At 49.7% G+C, this 23,736-nt stretch overlaps 1 protein-coding gene across 3 annotated transcripts in view; it reads left to right on the top strand.

The window, feature by feature from the left end:
* The window catches only part of FGF1 (fibroblast growth factor 1), a 30,153-nt gene that overhangs the window by 5,543 nt on the left and 874 nt on the right, over positions 1-23,736 (top strand). For all 3 annotated transcript variants that reach the window (XM_062002541.1, XM_062002542.1, XM_062002540.1), the window contains exons 2-3: positions 16,969-17,162; positions 22,766-22,869. In XM_062002541.1, coding sequence (XP_061858525.1) covers positions 16,994-17,162; positions 22,766-22,869 — 273 coding nt within the window. In that variant the 5' untranslated portion in view covers positions 16,969-16,993. The remainder of the gene's footprint in view (positions 1-16,968; positions 17,163-22,765; positions 22,870-23,736) is intronic.

Below are 23,736 nucleotides of genomic sequence, written 5' to 3'. Positions count from 1 at the left end.
CCTTCATTAGCATGGGAACCCAACCAAACTGCAAATGCTTCAAGAGGGAATTTTAAGAGACATTGCAATCCTGAACCACAAGCACACATTTAAATGGGAAATAAACCTAGCTTTAGGGCACTAATTAGAGAAAGAAAGTTGTGACTTTTCAGTGAGGAGGCAATCACTGATTTTTCTTTTAATGGTGTCATAATTGCTAGTTGGTGATGGAGTCAGCCCCAATCTCGTGCTGCCTGTGGGTCCCGGGCTGGCTGCAGAGGCTCTGGCTTTGCCAGGCTGTGTCCACTCTCCAGGTGCTCACAATCACCCTCAAGATGAGGTTTGCTGTGAGTGCCACACGGGAGGGTGCCAGGGTGATTGTGTACACCCCTCTCCTTGCCTGGCCTCCAGACCACACGTCCCCCGTGTAGGGTGATTTCCCTCAGCATCCCATGCAGTAAAAACCCTCCTCTGGCTCCACACACCCGTGGGGGTGGGGATGGGGACGGGATGTTATTTCTTTGTCTCTCATTGGTCAGTTCTGGCTCTTCCCTTTGAATATTTTTCTGTCTAACTGGCAAGGTTGGAGAGTGCCAAGTGATTTTCCTGCATGGAGGACAGATAGAACTTCCAAGTCCTTGTTTGCTGTGAGAAGGGCCAAGGAGTGCTCTGGGGCAAAGAGCCTTGTTTGCTGCCTGCTTGGCAGACCTGGCAGAGCCAACCATGGGGCAGCTGCAAGCCAGCCATCCCTCGACACCAGGCACTTCACTTGGTGCTGGCCATCATTTTCAGGCACTTGGCAAAGGCTTTGAGGGCTGGTGTGTGCCTGAGGAGAGTGACTGGTGGTGTATGCTGTATTGTCCGTGTCCCATGTCCCACAGGCTCCAAATGAGCCCATTGCCAGGCTCTGGTTACAGTCTGGCCACATGGTTGGTTACATACAAGACCCCTTTGGGGCCAGCTGACCCACTCCTTGTGCACTGGAGCTGCAGGTCTCTGCAGACACCAGGTGCCCCTGTCCATGACTCCCAGCTCTCCTAGTAAGCATCTGACAATAATTTAGGTGGAGGAGGAGGGGTGAAGAGGCACCTTCTCCATCACTCACACCTTCAAAGTGAACTGCAAGCACGCCTTTAGGAGCCAGATATACTATGTTGGGGCTTTTTTCCTCTTATCAGAACAGTGGGCTTGCACACACTGGTACAATTCAGATAGCCTTTCTAAGCCTGAATCTCTTGAGCCTCCGACCCTCGCAGGCTCCTCCAGGACTTGCCAGTTCCCACTGCTGGTCTCACCCTCAGGCACAACCACCACACACAGCTGGTGCAAACAGCTGTGCTGGGGGTGCCAGTGATGGCAGAGCCCAGGACTTGCCTCTGTGAGGGGGATGGCTGCCTCATGCAGGGAGCTGTGGAGCCGTGGCCTTGCAGCCACGTCCCTGCACGCTGCTGCAGAGCTGCTGGCTGGAGGGTGAGGGGGGTCAGGAAGTACATGCACAGGAGCACGCACATATTATGAAACTTCTATTAGCTTTTGGCTTCCGCTTAGCAGGAAATAAGATTATCAAATGAGAACTGCAGCTTCTTGGAGCCTGGCACCGTTTCAGTGGGCAATCTGTCATGAGAGGCTGTGGGAGCAGGGAAGATCTGCAGGAAGTGGGAGGGAAGGTGGCTGGCGATGCTCTGAGTCCTGGAGGTCCTGGGCCAGCTCCATTCAGAGTGGGGGTGTCAGCTGGGCTTAAATACCAGTTTGAGGTCAATGCACCTCTGAAAATACAGCTGGGTCTGCCTTCATGTAGCTTCTCAATTGTAGGAAGACCACCTTCCTCTCTGGAACCACAGGATTGCCAGGACCATCTGCCTGTTGCCTTAAACAAATCTCACTTTTATCATCTTTAATATCATAACCCCCACAAATCACAGTTCAGATGAGATGGATGCACCTCCTTCTAAATCAGAGTTCAGAAATAAGAGGTCGCCAGGAATGGTGGAGAAAGATGAGCATTAACAGCCTGTCAAAGCAAACTTATCACTAGCTACAGATAAATTCCCAGAAGGCAAAGCCCAACCATCCCTCTGACCACAGCCTGTGCCAGCGCAGCCATGGGCTCAGCCTATGGAGAGCCACAGCCACCTGGAATCTGCCACTCATAGAATCACAGGACAATTTGGATTGGAAGGGACCTTACCGATCATCTCGTTCCCACCCTCCTGCTTTGAGCTATCCTTGACCCAAGGGATGCATTTTCAGCCTTTCACAAGCAGGGTGTAAGCAGAAAGCCAAGGTGAGAGGCAGCAGGTACGGCCCTTCGAGGGCAGAGCTGCAGGGTGGAGGTTCAAGGTTTTTATGCCAGACAGCCCCAGACCCAAACTTCTTCATACAAACCAGCTGCCACCAGAAACACACTGAAGAGCCATATATGCTGGGGCATGTTTGCTCACTGAGAGAGAGCACAGCCAGGGCCTTGAGACATGTGGTAGCACTTGCATTATCTCTTACAAACCCTTTCAGTAAGCATTCCCTAAATGAGACTGTATATTCCAGATGAAGCCCACCCTAAGCCTCGTTAGCTGCTCTGGCACAGCTGAGGACATGAATATAGCACCCTCTTGAATGCAGTGGGCAGTAGCTCATGATGGGGGCATCTTTACAAATCCTATATACATTTTCTGCCACAGCAGAACTGTAAGTGATTCTTGACTGGGCTGGAGGCTTGGCTGGGTTTGTCTTTCAAACAGCTCTCAGTAGAAATCTCTCTGCAGAATTTGTTGAAAACCGGTTCAGTGAGAGCGAGAGAGAGACACTCTTGCTTTGTGATGGTATCTCTGCCCCAGCGTGTTATGTGGCTTTTGTGAATACAGTAATCCTCCCTCTCTCCCCTTTTGTTAACAAAGAAAGATGCCTGACTCGGTGTTTCTCAGTAATGGCAGTTACTATTTTTTGCCTTGTTTCCAACATCAGTGTCTGTTGGTTTAATGCTATTGGAGAACAAAAGCAGATGCTGAGGCCTTGCAGAGCAGTTGCAGAAGTAATCAGTGACTCCAAATGCTGTAAGTGTGGTGTGCTTGCTGTGGCAGGTGGCCCTGTCTTCCTGAGGGACAGGGACTCGCTTAAGGTAGCAAACCTCCAGCTGCCATAAGCCCTTCCTTTCTTTCTAAAAGCTTGCTCACACACTAAGGAGAATAGCATAATAAAAATGCTTCACTTACTCAGCTGCTGAACGTGGCAGATGAAGGGCAACACAGGCCTTCAGAGTGCCATGGTTAATATTTATTAATTCCTCTCAAGAACAGCTAATACATAGCCAGTGCTAAATATTATTCTGTTAGCTCCAGCACATGCATCCACGATCCAGTTTGAAGCCTAACCTTCGTTTTAACAAATTAACAATCCTTACCCTTCTGGGTCTTAACTAACTCCAAAGTGAATTAAGAAAAGCCTCCTTTCCCCTTTTTTTTGTGCCTTCCCAAACCTCTGGGTCTGACCCTTCCCAGCACAAGACAGAGGCACTTCAAGAGGAATGAAATCACCCCAGAAAATGCATGCTCCAGAGTGAGGCCAGCAGAGAAAGATAGAAATGAGGGGAGGGCAGAGGAGCAAAACAGCAGTTAAAGTGATGTGATGAATGAAGTTACACTGGACACAAGGTTGCTTACTAATATGAAGAAGGCAGCTATTCCTGAAAGCTGGAAACCTGAGGGGCATAGAAGGGAGTCTGTCACACCAAGTGAGAGCCTGGACTCTGCAGCCGCTGGGCACCGCTCCAACACCCAGTGCTGAGCTGCAAAGCACAGGGCAGTAATTACAGTCACCAAGCAATTGCTGCCTTCCTCCTTGCAACCCAGGTGCAGAAGCTGCCAGCTGTGCCCGGCCACAGGGCACAGCCCCGCTCCCCACTGCCACTCGCCCTCACAGCCTGTGGCTTTGGCATGAGAGCAGCAAACGCCCCTGGCCGTGCACCTCTGCTGCACAAAGCTTGGATGGGAAACCCATGCAAAGCTGCTCTGACCTGCTACCTCCCACAGCCCCCCTGGAGCTGCACAGACCCTTGCCACGGTGCCTGCTGCCTATGTACCTCCCTACTGGGGTCCATGCTGCCCGTGTCCCAAACCTGTCCCTTGCCCAGGGAAAGCCCGCCATGGTTAGCAGGGTGCCAGAGAGTGGACCAAGCAGACATCTCATAGGCATTTCTAAGCCCAAGGCACCCGAGTCTGACATCTAAGGCTGAGGACAAAGATTTCTAATGGCAGAAAGGGGCAGAAAGGAGGCAGAAAAGGGCATTCCACATTAAATGTTTTGCCAGGTGCCTGAGCCAGCCCCAGCCCTGGCTCTGTGTCACTGACTCACAGGGTGACATCCAAAACCCTTCTGTCCTCTTCAGACTCATTTCTGGAGTGGTGTTGTCCTCACCAGGTTGTCCTCCCAAAGATTTGCACTTTGCCCACAACAGTCTAGACACACAGTTGACTCATGACTTGCTTGTGCTTATACTGTCTGTCCTTGCTTCTGGCTCTTAATTTAGATCTATGCTTCAAGGGTCAAAATCTGGTCTTCAGACTTAACCTTGGCTCTTTTCTTCCCACACCTCTGGAGTTAGGAAATCTGTCTCTGCCACCTGCAGACAAGCCTTGCCAACACTTGCCTGTGTAGAGATCTTATTTCTGCAGAAAGCCTGAGCTCGCCAGCAGCACCTCCCAGAGCAGCTCTCACCACTGCCCTTGGCAAAGCCACTGCCAGAGACTGTGGCTGGACAGCTTCTTCTCCAGAGATGTCCTCAGGCGTCCCCAGCATTGCTCAGGGACAACCTCCTGGTGCCCAGTGCTGCCTGTGGCCTTCCTCCCCGAGCTCACACCTCTCCCTTCTCCACCCATATGTCATTCTGTATGGACAGGGTGGTAAGGACAGGCAGGATCTGCTCCTGGACCCATCAGGGCTCTTCCCTGTGTCCTGCAAGACACCGCTGAGGTGGAGCCAGCCCCAGCAGTGGCCCCCACAATGTGCACAGTGGCCCTTAGGGGTGCAGCTTCCCCCTGACGTCTCCAGCCCTGAAGACAGGCAGCTCGCCCTCACTCGCTCAGGGTGGCCCCGGAGTTGCACGCCGAGCCCGTCTGGTCTGTGCTCAGCCCGCAGAGCAAGAGCGGGAGCCCGAGCGAGTTCTGCCATCGCGTGCTCCCAGCTCGCGCTGCTCGGGGCGGACAGGAGAGGGAGATCTTTACCGTGACAAATCCCAGCCCGTGCACCCGAAGATGAACTCCGGATCCAAGCTGTTCGCTTGGATCAGAGACACTCTGCACGCCAGAAAGCCCCCCTGAAAAATATGCTCAGTGCCAGCTGACCTGGCTGCTGTCTCCCCCGGCACAGTTACACACACAGCCAGGGGCACAGGCGACCTTCTGCATCCCTGCACTATCCATGCAGGAGACAGACCACCCTGTCCCCTCTGCACGTCTCCAAGCCCTCACACAGGGCCGTTCCCATAGCCATGGCCTGGCAGCTCCCCAGAGCTGCCCTGCCTTTCACCCACTCGCATTATCTTGTTTTTTCCCTGAGAGATCACTCACTGAGTCTCTAACAGCTGCACATCCTCACACGGTGTGTTTCTGCTCTGCAGAAGAATATGACTCAATTGGGTACATTTTCCACTGGAATTTCCATCTCCCTTTATATGAGTTTAAATTGCAGGTCAAAGCTTGGACATAAAATACAAGTATTTAACATGAAGTAAAACACCCTCCCTTCCCCTTCCTTAACACTCCCTTCGCTGCAGGGTGTTCTAAAAAGCTTCTATCCAATGGGAAGGTTTTACTAAGTGGTCAAGTCTAATTGGGTTTTTTTAGCTGACACTTTCCCATATGTGACCGCGATCGTCCCTCCAGGGGAGCACACATGTGATGTCACACAAACCGTGGCCACTGCCACAAGCATTTGGGGAGGATCCTTTACCCTCTGAGGCCCTGTGCCCTATTATGGGGGCTGGATGCGCAGCTCCAGATTAAAACCCCACTGGGCTGTGGCATCTCTAGCGAGGTGGGTCCCATCATCTGAGCCCAACTGCTTCCCTCACCCTCTCCAGGGCGGCTGCAGCGGGGCTCGCTGTCTGGGCGATCTGCTGGCACCATCGGGTGTTTGGGGGATGCTGCTGTGTGTGAGCGCAGGTTGGATCAGCTCTTTTGTGCCCCTGCCACGCTGTGAGCTGGTGGTGTTTGTGCCCTAAGGCCAGCCAGGTTTCAAAGGGGAAAGCATTTATGATTTTTAAAAACACGACTGAGCCCAGACAGCATCTTTTGCCTTGTGCTAGGATGGAGACACTCTATAAATGTGTAAAACATTAACATCAGCATGCACAGTCCCTGCGAGCAGATCACTGCAGCCTGCTCCAGGCATGCCAGCTATTCCAGGGCCATAAGCAGCGCCGTGTCCCAGCACAGCTGCAGCACAGCAGGGATGGCAATGCTTGGATCTGCAAGACTGCCTTTTTTTTTTTGTCTCAAAGGTTTTTGGTTTGGGGTTTTGTTTTTTTCCACTTAGATGGTCCAGGGCATCTTTCTGCTTCCCATCACCACTAGTATCCCTGGCTGCACCCCTGTGGGTCAGCCTGACCCCACAACTTTCCCCTAAACCAGCTGTGGAAACACGGGTCACGACAAACATGCCGGTGTCTCTGGACTGCCCACTCACAGGGGCTGGAAATAGCCAGCGTGGGTGTCACCTCAGCAGACAGCACTCTGCAAAGCACTTGGTACAGCAGCTGAGCTTCATCAGGTCCTTAAAATTACAGACTTCTCTCCTCTGACCTGCTTTTTGTGGTGGTTTGTTATTTACAGAGATGAGAAATGGTAGAAGAGCTTTGAAAAAAAAAATATCCCCTTGCCTCTGAGGGTACTGTTATGGAAACCCATGGCAGGGCACTGTTTTCCTTGGAGCAGTGCAGGAGTGGTTGCATGCTCCTGCCTGCTGACACACAGCCTGTGATCACATTTTTTTCTTCACAGATGTCCCAGCAAGGGCCAAATTGGTACACACCTCTTCACGAACACAGGTATCTCAGTATACCCCTGTCTGGGACAGGGAGGACCAGAATTAAGGCTGTGTCCTCTACCAAAGTCTGGCACGTCCCAGTGTGTGATTCATGCTCCTTTCTAGGCTGGAAGTGGGGATGACAAAGGGACAGCCCAGTGTCTCTGCGCCTCCAGAGCCACCCACTGCCTGGAACTGTGTGTCCCCAGCTTTTGCCTAAAGACCATGGGTCAAGGAAGCAACCTGTCTGGCTCTACAGACAGCAAGTAGTGGAAATGCACAGCTCCTCTTGCTGTTTTAGTCCAGTGGCTAGTTATTCACTCTGGGGTTTTTGTTGACCTGCCCATCTACACTAAAAAGATTCAGCTTTGAGTTTGCCTTGCTCCAGTCTTTCACTTGAAACTCTCCTTGCATGCTTTTGCACACTGCAGTTTTACACTGGCAGGCATTTTCTCCAGCCCTAAGGTCACATAGATAAGAAAATTATTATTTATGGGAGGATTTTCCTGGTAGTAGCAATTATCTCAAGATTTGTCACACTATTAGGTCATTGAGCAACAGTATGCACAGTAAAACACGGCCCAAGCTGTTTGCTGAGGCAGCCCAGAGGAAAAAACAGGAGTTAGCATCCATAGCTGCCAGATGCTACATTTAAAATAAAATACTGAGTGGCAGTTTTAAGAACAGAGTTCTTCCACCCATTTTTTCTTAGAACTTAGAAAGACTAGTTATTAGTCCTTATACAAAATATTTCAGAATGAACCTAATTAACTCCCTGCACATTTTCAGCATAGTAAATCACTGCTGAGCATATGGTGAACCCAGAAAGCAAATGATGTTCCTTGGAACAACCAAGACTGAGACTGCGCTGGAGGAAGTTCGATTTCTAAGTGATGATATGTCTACCGATGGTTAACCACAAGGATGGATGTGGGGTTTCACTTGGCCTGGAGATGAAACCCTCAATTCCAGCATCCTCTGCTTCTTTGGGGAAGGACGTGGTATAACGTCTGAACCCCAACTCAAATCCCAGTTTTGAAGCCTGAGCCAACCCTTGATTGAGCTTGGCCACCCTTCAGAGGGCCAGCTGCAGGAAGTGTTGCATCTGACACCACGTGAAAATTGCTGCTCTTTTGCTCCCGATTTGAGCCTCATGCCTTACGAGCAACAGACCCTTCTGAGCGCTGGGATTGGCGAGGGCTCGTGGCTGACAGAGGGGGACCGAGAGGAGCAGAGACCAGGCACGTACCTGAAATGGGGCCGTCGGTAGGAGGCTTAGCGGGGGGCCAGACAGCTCTAGAGGGGACTTGGTACAACAGCAGAACCAGATCAGCCCCTTGGCATAAGGGCATTGCTTAGAGTGAAAGTGTGGGGCTAGAGTCTGTCATGTAGTGCCAGCCATGGGTTTCATGGCCTGCCAAGGGAGCAGCTCCCTGCTGCCAGCGGCTACGCGTCTGCGTCCTCCGTGCTGAAACACTCCAAGGGACAGAGAGAAAGGAGGAGAGCTGGAGAAAAGTGCCCATCCTCTGAGCAGGAAGGCAAAGCTGTGAGCAGCCTGACTGTGGCCTGGAGCAGCAGTGACCAGTGCTGCTGTCTGTCCATCCGTCTGTCTGTCCGTGGGCACGTGGGGTGGCAGCATGGGGCAGCCACACCTGCAATGAGCCCAGACAGCCTGAGTGCTCCTGCCTCGTGGTCTGACATTTTGCCCAGTGTCCTGTGTGGGCTGTGAGGGTGGGTGGCGGGGGGGCATGGTGACATTTGCAAGTTGAGTGAAGTGTCACCCAGCTTATCCTCCCCATCTGCCAGGAACCAGGCAGGGGGTCCTGAGCAGTGTGTGGATGGAGTGCTCACTGCAGGGACCCTGCTGTACGGACTCCCCCCCCCATGCCTGGGAGCAGCTGAGCAGGAGCTGAGGGGGAAAATGCCACTTTACCCCTCCATCACTGCACTGGGGCATGCCAAGCATGGCACTGCTCAGAAGGGTTTCCCCTGTCACCACAAAATGCTTCAACCTGCAACTAAGTAGCTTTTACAGCATCCCTGTGGTTTGCACTCCCTCAGGCTACTTTTCCAAAACACTGGCAGCCCCAAGGAGGAGACGTGTGAATAGCCCTGTGATTAACTGCCCACTGCCCAGAGGAAAACACCTGAAATAAGGTACCTGCACCTGGTACCTGAGTCCTTGGCAACCCAGAGCCATCCTCCTTGTCCCCCTGAGATGAGCCCATGGGAACCATGTAACTCATTGCACACGTTAGTGGCTGCTCCCAGTCAGTCCCCATGAGCCAGCACATCTGTGTGGGCACGGTGGGGTGCCAGGAGGCAGTGCTGGAGTGAATTGGAGAAGAGATAACGCTTTATCTTGGTCTCAGCGTGAGCCGGTGAAAGGGAAAGGGCACTGATAAAAGGCTGGAGGGATGAGGAAGCCCTGGGTGTTACTCCACTAATTGCCTTTTTAGATTTTTAGTAGCAGCAGTAAGGCAGCAGAGCTAGGAGTGCCCAGAGCAACTCCCCTGGGATGAGGAAGCAGACACTGGGTATAGCTGGGCACAGGGCTGCTCCTGGCTATCCCCTAGCCAGCACCATTATGTTGGTCACGGCTGTGGCGCTGGCCCTGGCAGCCCAAGACTTGCTCAGACCCTGGTCCCCAGGAAAGAGCCGCAGCTCCAACACTGAGTGTGCTGCAGTGGAACCCACTGCCTGTGCCCGACAGACTGGCCTTGCCACTGAGTGCCTTGAATGGTGTCTGAAAATAAAGATGAGCTCTCTGCCTGGGGAGGGAGGGAACAAGCCAGGGATCAGGCAGCAGGGCAGCAGCCATCCCTGGGTTCCTCCCAGTAATCAGGCATTACCTCTACTGCAAAGTCCAAAGGTGTCCTCTTGTCCCCTGAGTGCAACACATCACCCACCCCACCCCTGGCTGGAGAGACTGAGCTTTGGCAATTCTCCATCCCACATGTTCTTTCCCTTCAGCAGATCCCACGCATCTGGCTCGCTCTGGGAGTCAGCGCTTGAATCCTTTACATGAGGCTGTGGGGTTTGCTTCTGCAGCCAGCATTGCTCGAGTACGTGTCTGTGGTCTTAGTCTGAACCTGGACAGGACAGAGGAGGCAAGACCCTCCTGGCAAAGCTCCTGCTCTTGGGCTGGATCAGCTCCTGGAACTGGAACTGTAATTAAGTTAATCACTAGATTGCAAAAGGGCGTGAGTGGGAAGGTGGGAAAGGCTGGAAGATAATTAGAAAGCAGATCATCACCTTCTTTTCCTGTCTCCCCACGGATGCCACCAGTTTGCTGAGACGTTGCACTGGATGTCCCAGCCTGAAGAAGCAGCTGGGTGGTGTCCCAGCCTCAAAGGCATGCAGAAGTCGCACGTGGCTTTGATGCAAAACATCCATCAGCAGGCAGCTCAGACAGGCTCTGTGTGGGGAGGGCCTTGGGTCTGACCCTGAGACAGGCACACATCCCCGTGGCTGCCTCTGCTCTGCAGGAAGATGAGACATGAACTAAAGCAGGGCTAGACTGGTGTAAAATGGCCAAATGCAGCCTGACTGACCTCCTGTCTTTCCAATATAGTAGGGAGGCAGCCTCTGGCTGGGCAGAACTAACTCTTGCCATTAGTGACACCCACTCAGTAAATTGCTAAGAAGCTTCACATTTACACTCCTGTCTGTTTTACCCAATGCAAATGCAGTGTGACATGACCAAAATGACTGTGTTCTCTAGTGGAGAGCAGGAGATTATGACAGCAGGAATTAGTTAAATTCATTTCTGCAGCTTTGGTCACACTTTATACCACATATTGCACTTACAAAGAGTAAAACCTGATTGGTAAATATTTCATTAAGCAGTTAATCATATTGCTAGAGATAAAATCACCTTGCCATAAACATTGCCTAGAAACAAGCCAATGCATTCTGCTGATATGCACAAAATGATCTATTACATATTTATCATATGGTTTGCCTAATCATTTAAGACCTTCTAAGAGGATCCGCGGTCCAAGGAATTCAAATCGTGCCTTGCACCACCAGCCCCTTGAAGGGAAGGCAGCCCTTGCAGGCTGGCTGTGCTGATGATAACCCCAGACCTGCTCTACTACAGCTGCAGGAGCAACCAGTGCATGAGGAAAACTCTTGCTGATTTTTAATGCTTTCCTGGGTGAGGAAATCCGTCCCACGCATTCAGTCTCTAAAATTTATGATTAATAAAATCCCTATTTATCTGAGAGATGTTTACTCTGCACTCTCAGGCAGGTCTTGCATCACCCTAATTCTGTACCTGTCAGCCCATGGTACTAAGCACAGGGCACCTCAGGAGCCCTTTGGGACAGGCAACAGGTGGAGGAAAGCCAGAGCCTAAACTCTTTACAAATATTCTACCTGTTCTAAGTGCTGTCCATTCCCAAATGTAGTGTCTGAGCTGCCTGGGAAGCAACTGCTCTATCTGACTGGCTGCAGTCAAAAGTGGGAATGGGAAGTGAGCCCATCAGGAGGCAATGCCTGATCCCAGCAGAGTCACACATCCTGGAATAGTGCAATTTCTTCTTTAATGGAGAAAATAACACTTTCCAAAGTGAAATCAACTGTGGTGTTTCCACTGAACTCACCAGAGACCAATGCAGGAGACACTGATCTCATTAACTGAAGTCTGACAAGCCCTTCAAAGACTCCTGGGTTGAGCTGGCTCCTCGCCTGTTCAGAGTTGTCTGGATGATCTTTATCAGATTGGCTAGATGACAGTTGTAATGAACTGTGATGAAGAGCAACACATCCACGCTTGTTCTGAAGGTGCTTAACACAGGCTATCCCCAACACTTCTTTCCAGTCCTACATAAGGAATTGTATACAAAGCCAAGAACCCTTTCAATGCATTTAATTTAACCCCCAATCTTATTTTAACCCATGGTAGGTGACATATTTCTGATTTTTCCCTTATAGTAGCCAGATATTTTATACTTAAGGGGAAAAAAACCCAGGTTTACCTTAACTGGTCACTTCACAGTTCTGGGGACGACCTGTGGGACAGGGGTATCATTTGGGCATCGGGCATTGTGACAAGGCTGTGCTGACAATCTCATGCATGCTCAGCTTCAGATCCCATGCTGGGGTCCACCAGCCTCTGGCACAACGTGCTCTCATGAACATGCAAAATTGCTGCAACTGATCTCAGGAAAACCTATTTATCTATTCAAGCAAGTCAGGAGTCTAAACAAACAGGAGTGGAAAGGAAATGTCAGAGAGATGGACAGAGGAAAGGAAAACAGGCAACAGCAACAGGGTAAAGGACTGTCTTCCCACCATTTCTCACTGCTCTTGCTCTGGATAACTTTTGCAGTCTCTGATGAGATGGCTCATTAAACTACTAATGAGTTTGACTGGTGGATGGAGGTTTGTGGATGGTAGTGAGAGATGATCATCTTCCAGCTGAGAAACAACTTCTCATTTTTGTGATCTCCAGCTACTGTTTGTGTACAGAGGGATGGGTTAGTTCTCCTGGGGAGCAGAGACCACCACAGGGATAGTCCCCCAGGCAAAGGGACGCACCCAGAGTGCACCCAGCTCTGCCAGGAGCCCCATGGGACCCAGCATGGCTCCTCCTGCTTGGCACCTCTGCTGAGACTGCAACCAAAAACCTGGCATGCTCATGGAAGTGATGAGAGGTTAATCTTAGCTGGCCACTAAATTTGTGTCACATGAGCCACAAAGAGCCACGAAAGTACACTTGAAACCACAAACAGCCTAGTCTAGTGTGACCTGGCAATCCAGATACATAAAATACTTTTGGGTGATCAGCAATGTCACAAGTTGCCAAATTCTCATCAGTACCACCTTTGTAATTCCAGCAAAGGGAAGAGTAGCACTATCTAGTGAAGTCTGCATTGATTTTAAAGCAGGAAGGAAAAAGGACCTCACTCCTTTTCCACAGCCCCCAGTGTGCACTGTTATTTCAGAGCTCACACAGAGTTTGCCTGTTACTAGCAATGTAACTGGCTCTCAACACTCAGACTCAGATGCTTGCAGAGTCTGGGATTTCACATCAAAGCTGCTGGTTTGGCCTCTGCAGCGGCAGCGGATGGTGATAAACTTTGGAACCAAACCCAAACTTCTCAGAATTTCACAGCTGTTCCGGTCCTGTGTTGGGCTCATCTCTCCTCCCTGCTGCAAGGAGCACGCATGCTCCAGCCAACACAGCTCAGAAGGACATGGTTAAAATGAACATTTGGGTTTAACTCTCTTTTCAAGTCCTTTTTTTTCTTCAGAAAGCCATTTCTCATATTTTGTGTTTCCAACATCTCCTTCCACAGCCCAGGAGGAGAGCTGAGTGGCACTGGGCTGCTGGTGGAACCCTCTGCTCCCCGCGCCTGCAGCCAGAGCTGGGACCACCCCAGTGGATGCCCTGCGCCCAGCTCCCAGGGGTGATGCTGTTTCTTCTCAGTGCTGATTCTCCCTTAGGCAACACAGCTTGGAAAAGCATTGGGAGTGAATTGAACAAGCATGCTAGGCAGGGGTGGGAGGAAAAAGGTGAGCCATGGACACAACTGCTCTTGGACAAACGCTCTCCAGTTGGGGCTCTACCTTACTGTCCTCATGCAACCAGCCACGCCAACTGCTTGGCAGCAGCCATCCCCCTCTTACAGCAATCTCCTCTTGGAATATTTTCCTTTCCTCATGGAGCACCAAATAACCACTGGAGTGTGGTGTCTCTCAGCTTAGCATCTTGGAAAGAGCTTTCTATTCTGCTTTGAGCTATTTGATAATTTTGTTGGGCTTCTACCCAGAGAAATAAGGCCCTTTATGTTGTCTTTGGTTCAGGTTCTCTCTCTCACTCATGGTTTAAAATTCCCATAAAACCTAACATATTCCTGCCAGAAGTATAATACTGGGGCCATGAGTGGTGGTGTGTGTAGAGTACCGACTCCACGGTCATAAAAGTATGAGAACAGCAATAGTATTCAGCAAGGAGAGACAATGGGAGTGGAAAATAGTGTTCATTCAGCTTCTCTTGTGGAGTCAAAGGCAGCTGGTGAGCATTGAAGGCATTCTAAAAATAGCAAAAAAAAACCCTGACAGGAAAGATGTAAAATGAAGGAGCCACTGCCAGTTGAGCTGCCTTGTTGAAGCTCACCCGTGGATGCCCTGGGATGCAGAGCCCTTCAGGTGGCTCAGGGGAGCGTCCCAGCCTGCATCTTGCTCACATTGGCTGCAGCCTGTATTTAACAAGACCCTGATCTGAGCTCTTGGCTTTGGGATATTTGTTCCTCATTTCTCTGCATCAGCAACTCAGGAGACTTCTGAGTGCCTTTAGTTCCAGTAAATTGCCCAGTGCCCCTGGTCTTGATTAATGCTCCTTAAAGCACTAAAGCCCCGTGTACCACGTTGAATTACTTTCAGAGAAAGCTTGGCAGACATTTGGCTTTTAAAACCAAACTGCTACAAGAAAGGTATGATCTCTTTACAGAAAAATAAATGTTGGGATCAGACACTCTGAGAAACACTGAATTTCACCTGCCTGACAACTGCATTAAAAAGAGATTTCGAAGCCATACTTAGCTAGCCCATCACCTGCTTTGGGAAGCCACCAGGAACCATAAAGATTATGATCTCTCACGGGTTGCTTCCCCAGCCTCCCTGCAGGATATTGGGGCAAGCCCATGTTACCACCTGTAGAAGGCACTTCCCAAAACCCATTCTGTGTTGACTGGGGGATCTTCCAAGCACTGTGAAATTTCCAAACACAAAGTCTGAGTGCACCAGTGCTGAGACGGCCACAACTTTGTGTGATTCAGGAGCAAGGGCATCAGCAGAGGTCATTGTAAAACTTGGTCAGGCTCCCTGGGAAAAAGTTGATCATTTGGGCTTTTCAGGTAGCTTCAGAGCAAAAGTGAGCTCTGAGGAGATGCACAATATGGGGAGGAACTGGCCTAGGGATGATTTCTAAACCTAGATGAGAACCAAAACAGCCTCCAGTGCAGAACAGTGTATAGCTGAGGAAGAGCTGAGCTGATAAAGTAACACTTGTAGACATTGATCTAGCAAATGTGACTTAGCAAACAAGATCAATATGGTTCTGGAGAAAAGGCAGCAGGAAAAAGTTTGAAATTATTTGTCCTTGTACTTGAACTCCACGTTGAGCCTCAGTGTTAGTGATTTCATACCTCTAGGGGCAGAAAACCCCAGGCTGATAGTCAGGAGCCAAGAGAAGCTGTTGTGAAACAGCAGCTACCAGGGGGAACTGAGGCGTGGGCTGGCAGGGAAAAGGTTTTTTTCTTTAGGATTGTATTTTCCTCTCCTAGGGGACATGTCTGAGAATATAGGATGAAGCCTGCTTATTAACCAAAGCTGGTTGCAATGGCTGGGTGTGTTTTCAACAATAGTGATGAAGTCTTTATTGCCAAGGTTTCAGCTTTTAGCAATCCAACTTGCAGACATTTTTATCTTCTGCAGGCTTTTGGGATCCACTTGAAGGAGTAGTTTCCTCTCCTTGCAGCTGCATTTGCAAATTTAAATACCTAACAGTTTAGAGCCAAATATTTAGAGATTATATGTGTAGATATATGTATGTGTTGCAGAGTCGTAGCCATTAATATCTCCCAGGTCACTCTTTAAGGACTACAGCAAACCCACACAGTGTGATGCTGGCTCCATCCTAATGTACCATAGCATAAGTCAGTGCTAAAGAGGCATTTTTACAATCTATAAATACAAACACATATATAAACAGTGACTATATAATATTTTCCATAATATAGCTGTGGGAATACATGACATTTAAAGTAATTTCCTGTATCTAGGTTTATTCTGTGCCATGTCTTTTTCTCCTCATAAATCCACTTTTCTATAAGCACTACTGAACTTGGTATATGAAAGACAGCTTATTCATGGGAGATTTTAAATGTAGTTTTTAGGCTAGAAACATTCAGATACATTTAAATATACCTGGAATACATGGGGGACTCTGGTCCCCACCCACATCTGGCAATGGTTGCAAGGGCAGTTCTCACCCTCCAATATTCACAGCACTTTTGTCGTATCGGTCTGATGATGCCTTCAGGTTTTGGCACGGTTCCTGCTTAAACGTGGATCATGACCACACAGTGTCTTGCAGAATGAGGTTTCAGCAAGATCTCTGGGCATTTCCCCAGCCCCAAGTTGAGCCCAGGGGCCCTGTGGGCCAGGGCACACTCACGTGAGTGTTGCTCCTGAGCAGCTGGTAGTGCCTCATGCTCAGTTACTCTCTTCTGCATCAGCCAGAGATTTGCCTTTGCCTTTTAACCACTTGCAAGGGTGCACAAACATGGTATAATCTAGGCTCTAGGTTCCTTTTTCCCATGTGTCAGCGTGTCAGTAAATCTGCTGTTTCTGCCCAGGCAGTGAGAGCCTCCTGCTCCTGCTCACCTCCCCTAGTACCTAACGTTTGTTCAGATCCTTAACATGTGGGTGCCTTGGCCAGGTGAGGTGCAAAGTGCCAAGATATGAAGTAATATTTGCTATCTGGAGTGCAGTACGTGTTGCAATACCTAGTCATAATTGTGTTTGCAAGTTATAATAGTGGAGAGAGTTATTAACCTGGGCTCCCTTCCTGCCTCTTGTGGGTTTCAATCAGACACTGGATGTTTTTCAAACTTTTTTTTTAGTGTGTAATTTTAGTATGTACGTCAATAGAAAGCAGAAAAAACCCAGAATTTACTATGATAAAATTAAAAGGACAGAGTCCCAACCACCCAGCTACACCCAGTGAGGAGACAGCCCCCCGCCACCTCCCACGCCACCAAAGGAGCATCACCTTTCAGGCTGTGTCACTGCTAGAGCCATCATCCCCAGTGTGAATCACCTGTCCCACAGCCAGCTCAGGCACTGGCCGCGGACCACCGGCCTCCCTCCCCTCCTCTCCTTTTAAAAGGCTGGTAGCAGCAGCAGGTGCCAAGCACTTGGTGCTGTCAGCCCTGCCATACACCACCGCATCTCTTGCAGCCCGGCCACTGGGAGAGGCTGAGAGATGGCCGAAGGGGAAATCACTACCTTCACTGCCCTGACCGAAAAGTTCAACCTGCCACTGGGGAACTACAAGAAGCCCAAACTCCTATACTGCAGCAACGGGGGCCACTTCCTACGGATCCTTCCTGATGGCAAAGTGGACGGGACCAGGGATCGAAGCGACCAGCACAGTAAGCAAACTCTACTGGGCTTCTTGGCACTCCTCCTTGCTCCTATGACTTTATCAGCATTTATCAGCCAGGAAGAGGGGAGCTGGGGAAGGCGGGTTCTGTACCAGTCTCTTTCCTTCTGGGGCAACACACCTTCCAGGAGTCAGCACACACACTAAACACAGCTGTAGCCTGCACAGAGCCCAGGGAGGCATGGTGTGTATGCTGTTTCACAGCTGCAGAAGGATTAAATCTGAAACTGGTCATCAACATAATGGCAGGCAAGACTACAGGCTGCAGAGGACCAGAGTGTTAATTGCACGCCAGCTGGCTTACCCAGCAAGCTGGCAGCTGGTAAAAAAGGCTTAGGAACAGCCTCACATCCTGCTCGCACACAGCCATCACACAATTCTATAGTATCTTTGCATTTGCTCTGGGTTCAAAGGTTCAGTGTGATAGTGGGCTGTGCACCTTTGTACATGAAGTGTCAGCCAGAGTGGGGGGCTGGGCCCAGAACCCTCTGCATGCAGGATGGATTTTATCTGTATGTTCTGCACATAGTGTCCCCCTCTTGCCTTTGGGGAACTTCCCTCTTCCTTTAATGTAGCAAATAAAATACCTGCAGGATGCAAAAGCCCAACAGGGGCAGGAATCAGGTGAAAGTTGTTTTGTGACTTACAGCTTTAGAAATGCAGTTGTGCTACCATTGACTTTTTTTTCTGACAAGTACCGCTTATTGACTGTTGAAACAGTTACATTTTACGTGCATCTGTGAGTCACAAAGATTTCATGGGCTGTCTGCAGCCAGAATCAATTCTTGCCCGTCCCTATCTCTGCAGTCCATGATGCTTGCAGCTCCAGCCCATGGGACACTGGGGACCTGCTGCTGGGGTGAACTGGCCATGCAGATGCCAACATTTGTCCTACCATTTGCACAACTCACTGCCATTTTTAGGCGCACGTTTGTTCTCCATAATTGGCATCCAAGTTTACCTGAGGAAGCTGGCAGGAGTCGCTCACCAAAAAAGGCGTTTTTGTAAATGCTGCTCTGAAGTGCTGCAGACTATCTGATGTAAGGCAAACATTAAATTAAAAAAAAATCATAATACCCTGTACAGCAAGGAAAGGTGCATGCTTGTCCTGTTCAGTAGCTGTCCATGTCACCAGAGGCATGGAGAGCTCTTTCCCTGCCAGCAACTCACGCAGCTGTAGCCAAGCCACAGTACTGAAGCTCTCTTGCATTGACCAAGCCATACAAAACCATTCACAGAGGGCTGAGTACCTGGCACTGACACCAAGAAGCCCCTTGCCCTGGGCAGCTTTCCCTCTGAGCCTGGTCAGGCCGTCAGCAGTGACCAGTGGGGCTGCTTAGGGCAGACCACTCGGACAAAAGAGAAAATGACTGTAGAAGGACAAAGGCACGAAATCCAAGGAATCTGTTGGGATGGTATAAGTTTTTAGGGCTCTTGCACTTCCACAATGACTGAGAGGATTTTTTAAACTGATGCCCAAGGAAAGCTGGACCAGCAGCCCAGCAAAGCTCCCCATGGGGCTCTGTGGGCTGTAAGGCCAGGCTCTCCCCCACTGCTGCACACCAGAGCACTCGCAGAAACCTCTGGGTACACCATATCCTGAACATTTACTGGAATAGAACTGGGACCTGCCAGGCTCCTATCTGGTTAGAGGAAGTGCTGGGAGAAGCCAAATCTGCCTTACAAGTGCTAAGAGGAGCATTTTTATTTTATTTAAACCACAAGTGTACATGTGGCTTTCTCCACCAAACTTAACCTTTCTTCTTGTTATTGTTGTCTTAATGAAAGGCAGTTTATAGCAGAGTTTTAATCATAAACACTTTCCCCATCACTCACACAGCATGTGGCAGCACTGGGGAACAGGCAAGGATGAGCCCCCTGAGGCTGGATAAACACAGCATGGGACAGGCAGTCTCCAGCCTGGAATAAACCAGGCACTTAACTCTTCTCAAACTCCTGTGAGAGGCCAGAACACTGACCCAAAGGATCTGCAGAATACGGGACTGGGCTCATCGACCCACAAGCCAGCACCTGGAGAAGCTGTATGAACTCAGCCAGCATCTCTGCAGCACTTTGCCAGAGTTAGATGAGGGACGCAGAGATGCCAGTGTGCATGGGGAAGCTCAGGACGGGTTTGCAGAGCCAGTGGCAAGGTCGCATTTCCTGGGAAACGGGGTGCTGCCCAGGACATGAGTGTCCAGCCCCTGCATCCCAGCCTGCAGCCCATCATCTCACAGCATGGATGCTGCCACACAGTCTAGCCTTTTTCAATGAATCATAGAATTGTTTGGTTGGAAAAGACCTTTAAGATCTTCAAGTCCAACCACTAACCTCATACTGCCAAGCCCACCACTAAACCATGTCCCTCAGACCTCAGCTACACGGCTTTTCAGTATCTCCAGGGATGGGGACTCCATCACTTCCCTGGGCAGCCTGTGCCAGTGTCTTAACAACCCTCTCAGTGAAAAAGTTCTGCCTCACCTCCGATTCATACATCTAAATATTTAATATCTAAATATCTGAATATCTAAATCTCCATCTGACAAAGCAAACCTGTCACCTTGGAATGAGGATTTCCCCTCCTGCCACACCGTGCACACAGACAGCGAGTGCAGGCAGCACCCCTGTGCATGGCACCTGTGGCACCCCACCACACGTACACCTTGCCAGCTTCTGGCCTGGGGCCACATATTTGGGAACCTCTGCCAGAAAAGAACCTCCTGTTAAATGATTTCATACACTTGGATAGCCAAGCATACAAATATTTACAGAGGAAACTCCTGGAAGAGCTGTGTGCCAGCAGAATGGCACTGCTGGTGAGGTGCCCCACCTCCGACCACTGACAGTTGCCCATGTCCTACCCCTGCACCTGGCAAACGCTGGAGCTGCTCAGCACAAGTCCCCAGCACCCAAGGGGAGCAGGACAGCCTGCGATCTGTGTGTGGGATGCTACTCAGGAAGCTGGGACAAGCAACAGGAAGCGTGACACAAGGCAGAGCCACATAGGGAACCTGGGTATGACAGTGATTTGTCACAGATAAATACGAAGAATTCCTATTTTTATCTTGTATCACCTTGTGAGGTGCTAGCCCCAGAATCAGGGAGGATCAGGTGAGGCCACACCTCAAAAACTGTGTCCAGTTTTGGGCCCCTCTCTACAAGATGGACATTGAGGTGCTAGAGAGGATACAGGGGTGGGCTACCAAGCTAGTAAAGGATTTGGAGCACGTCTCATATAAGGAATGGCTGAGGGATCTGGGGCTGTTTAGCCTTGAGAAAGGAAGGCTCAGGGGAGACCTCATTGCTCTCCACAACTACCTGAAAGGAAGTTGTAGCGAGATGAGTGTTGGTCTGTTCCCCCTAGTAACCTCAAGTTGCACCAGAGGAGGTTCAGGCTGGATATAAGAAGGAATTTCTTTCCTGAAAGGGTTGTCAGGCATTGGAATGGGCTGCCCAGGGAGGTGCTGGAGTCACTGTCCCTGGAGGTGTTTGAGAGATTATTGGATGTTGCACTTAGGGAAACAGTCTAGTGGTTGATAGGGCTGGGACAAAGGCTGGGACACAATGATCTTAAAGGTCTCTTCCAGCTGAAACGATTCTATGATTCTGTGCTGTCTAAGGAGAACAGATGTCCTTCACTTTGAGCCCTTAGAATCCAGCTCTACATAGAGATTCCCCCACCGTGCCCTTGCTGCCCTGCGTAGGCTTCTCGAACTTGCACCATGAAACGAAACGAAAACTTACCAGTACACTGCAAACCTTCAAGGATGAAGCCCATGCTTGTTCCCACAAACAGTCTTATTTTCTCTGTTTCATCCCATTACTTTGTGGAAGGAAGTATCTCTGCAAACCTGTAAAAAACACAAGAATTTGTGCATGAGCTCCTTCCTCTGGACCCATTGCTCTCCCTCCCTCTGCAGCCAGAGACCTTAACGTCCCCATTGGCAGTTGGAGCATCTCTCTGCTCCCCACCCTCAGAGGCAGCTTTTAGGCCAGTATCATCATTTTTTCTCATAGCTCTATTTCCCCAGCTGGACTTATCCTTGGCCATATCCTGAGACTGCAGCTTTGCAGCAACAGCGGGGAGAGCTGGGGGCTCTCCCGCTGCAGGGTTTGCCAGCTGCCAGCTCCTGGGGGAGCACCGCGACTGTGCATCACCACAAACCTGCACCCATGCATTTACTAACTAGCCATCATTTACTGAGCAAGAGACACCAAAAAAGAAGCATCTAAAACCATTGCAGCAAAGCTTTCACTGGGAAAGGGGATCCTGCTGTGCAAGAAGGTAACATTACATTTTACCTTGTCCAAACACAGATACATTTCAAAAGGAAAGAAGGAGCTGAAGCTGAGGCATCCATTCATGCTTCATTCAAACCAAGCTAAATATTTCTGTTAAGAATCTCCACAGTTAAAGCTCGGGAAGAAAACAGGTGACTAGGAGATGGGAGCGATCATTTGGAAGTGCTGGAACCACAGCCCTCTACGCACGTCGGCAGGGCCCGCTAAGTGCTCAGGCTGCATTTTCCTGCCCGCCCATGAGAGCAACGTGGGGTTCTCTCTGAGCACACAGTGTCCTCCTAAAGCTTCTCTTCAACGAAATGGCCTCTTCCCTTTGCCTCTTCCTAATAAACATGTTAAACAAGAACTTGAGACAAGCTTTAAACACTTTGGGAGATTCTTATAATTAGCAAAGTAAGGAAGAAATGGAACCAGACAAATGGCAAGCTTAAATCTGCTGTTAGGTACAGGATGCTGAGCAGAGGAGGGAGGTGACCCAGCCACTCTGGCTCACAGCTGACCTGCTCACATCCCGCAGTACAGACCAATAAGGAGCCTTTTCCCCCCAGAGTTTCCAGTTGAGGTCCAGCATTGGGGATGGGAATGGAAAGCTGGTGCCCAATGTGCATCACCACAAACCATCACCCCTGCCCAGCCTGTGAGCTGGCAGGCTCAGATCTCAGTTTAGTATCAAATTCATGTTAGTGCTGCAGACTGCGACAATCTCAGACGTGGCTCATGGCTGCCTACAGGAGGTATTTTTCTAGGATGAAGATCAACCCCTTCTATCTTTCTCTACTATCCACCTCCAACTCACCGGATAACACCAGCCACAGCACGCTGCTGGATGGGAAGTTTGGGTCAGGGTTTTGCAACACAGGCATCTCAAGTCTGCCCATCCCTGGTTTAGGTCTTGAAATACTCCTTCATATGTCACTCCTTAAGTCTCTTGTCAAAACCACATGAGAAATTTGTAAATTAGAGCCAGAATTAAAACCCCAATCTCCTGTGTCCCATTCCAGAGTCTTAACCAAAAGGCTGCCCTTCCTTTGATGTAAAATAAGGAAAAAATTGGTCTTTGGTTCCTAAAACATGGCTGTGGGGTTTCTTTGAAGGAGAGGGTACAAGGAGACACTTTTATTACATGCTGTACTGTTTCCTATAAACTCTTTATAAGCCAGGCTTCAGAACAAAAATACCCTGCTAACTTTCCTAGCAGCTTGGACAGTATCTCTGCTAACCTTTTTTTTCTTTTCTTCCTATTTTCCTGTTTTCCTTTTGTTATTATTGTTGTTTTATTTTTGCTTTCAGTTCAACTCCAGCTAAGTGCGGAAAGTGTGGGAGAGGTGTATATAAAGAGCACTCAGTCTGGGCAGTACCTGGCGATGGACACCAACGGGCTCCTCTATGGCTCGGTAAGTGGGAGGTTTCTGTGGGACCAGACACAGTGAGGGTTTGAGGTTTGCAAAAATCTCGTAGCTCTGAGTAATGCAAACCACAAGCAACAATTAGACTCTTTGTTGTTTTGGCAGCTGGATGGCTACTGTCCATCAGCTTTATTTTAGGGGGAAATAAATAAATAATCGAATAACACCATAACACCAATTGAATAACACTGCCCTGCCTCTTGACAAATATTGTATTTCATATCTGCTTTGCATCACCTCAGCAGCTGTGGGGCAATGGTGCACCTTCAGCCTGGCTTTCCCAGCCCCAGCAGTGCCTTGCCCACACCTCTAGTGCCTCTGGCCTCTCTAGGACTCTGTAAGGCAGATCAGGGCTGCTAGCAGGGCTGTGAGAGGAAGTAGCCCCAGACAATGGCCCATAGCCACTAACCACTGAGCAAAGACCTCCTTACATTTTTCCTCTGCATCCTGGTTGCACCAGACCTTATGCTGGAGGCAGCAGCAGCACTCACGACACTCTAGTGTGAGTAGGATGGTGCAAGGCAGGAGCTTACTGCCCTGTGCCCAGGAACTGGAGGGCACATAATCACTGAAAATAATCTGTGTCTTTGAAAATAGTCCCGTTTATAGTAACAGTTGCAGGCTGTTTAGCCTCTACTGCGCTCATGCCCTGAACCTGTAGCTGCCACCAGACAGGTTAGTGCCACAGCAGGAACCAGTGCCAGGGCCAGCTAACAGAGTGCAGGGCTGGGTTCAGTTACCGCTGAATAAACTGCCCAGGGCATGGACAACTTACTGCAGTAGTAGCCCAGGCACCTCCATACTTTAAATACAAACCATATTTAAATGGGAATGGACATCTCAGAGGTGGGTCCA

Source organism: Colius striatus, chromosome 9, assembly GCF_028858725.1.
Source record: "Colius striatus isolate bColStr4 chromosome 9, bColStr4.1.hap1, whole genome shotgun sequence".
NCBI lineage: Eukaryota > Metazoa > Chordata > Aves > Coliiformes > Coliidae > Colius > Colius striatus.
The sequence above is the reverse complement of the archived record's forward strand: the minus strand, read 5'-3'. Positions and strand labels throughout refer to the sequence as shown.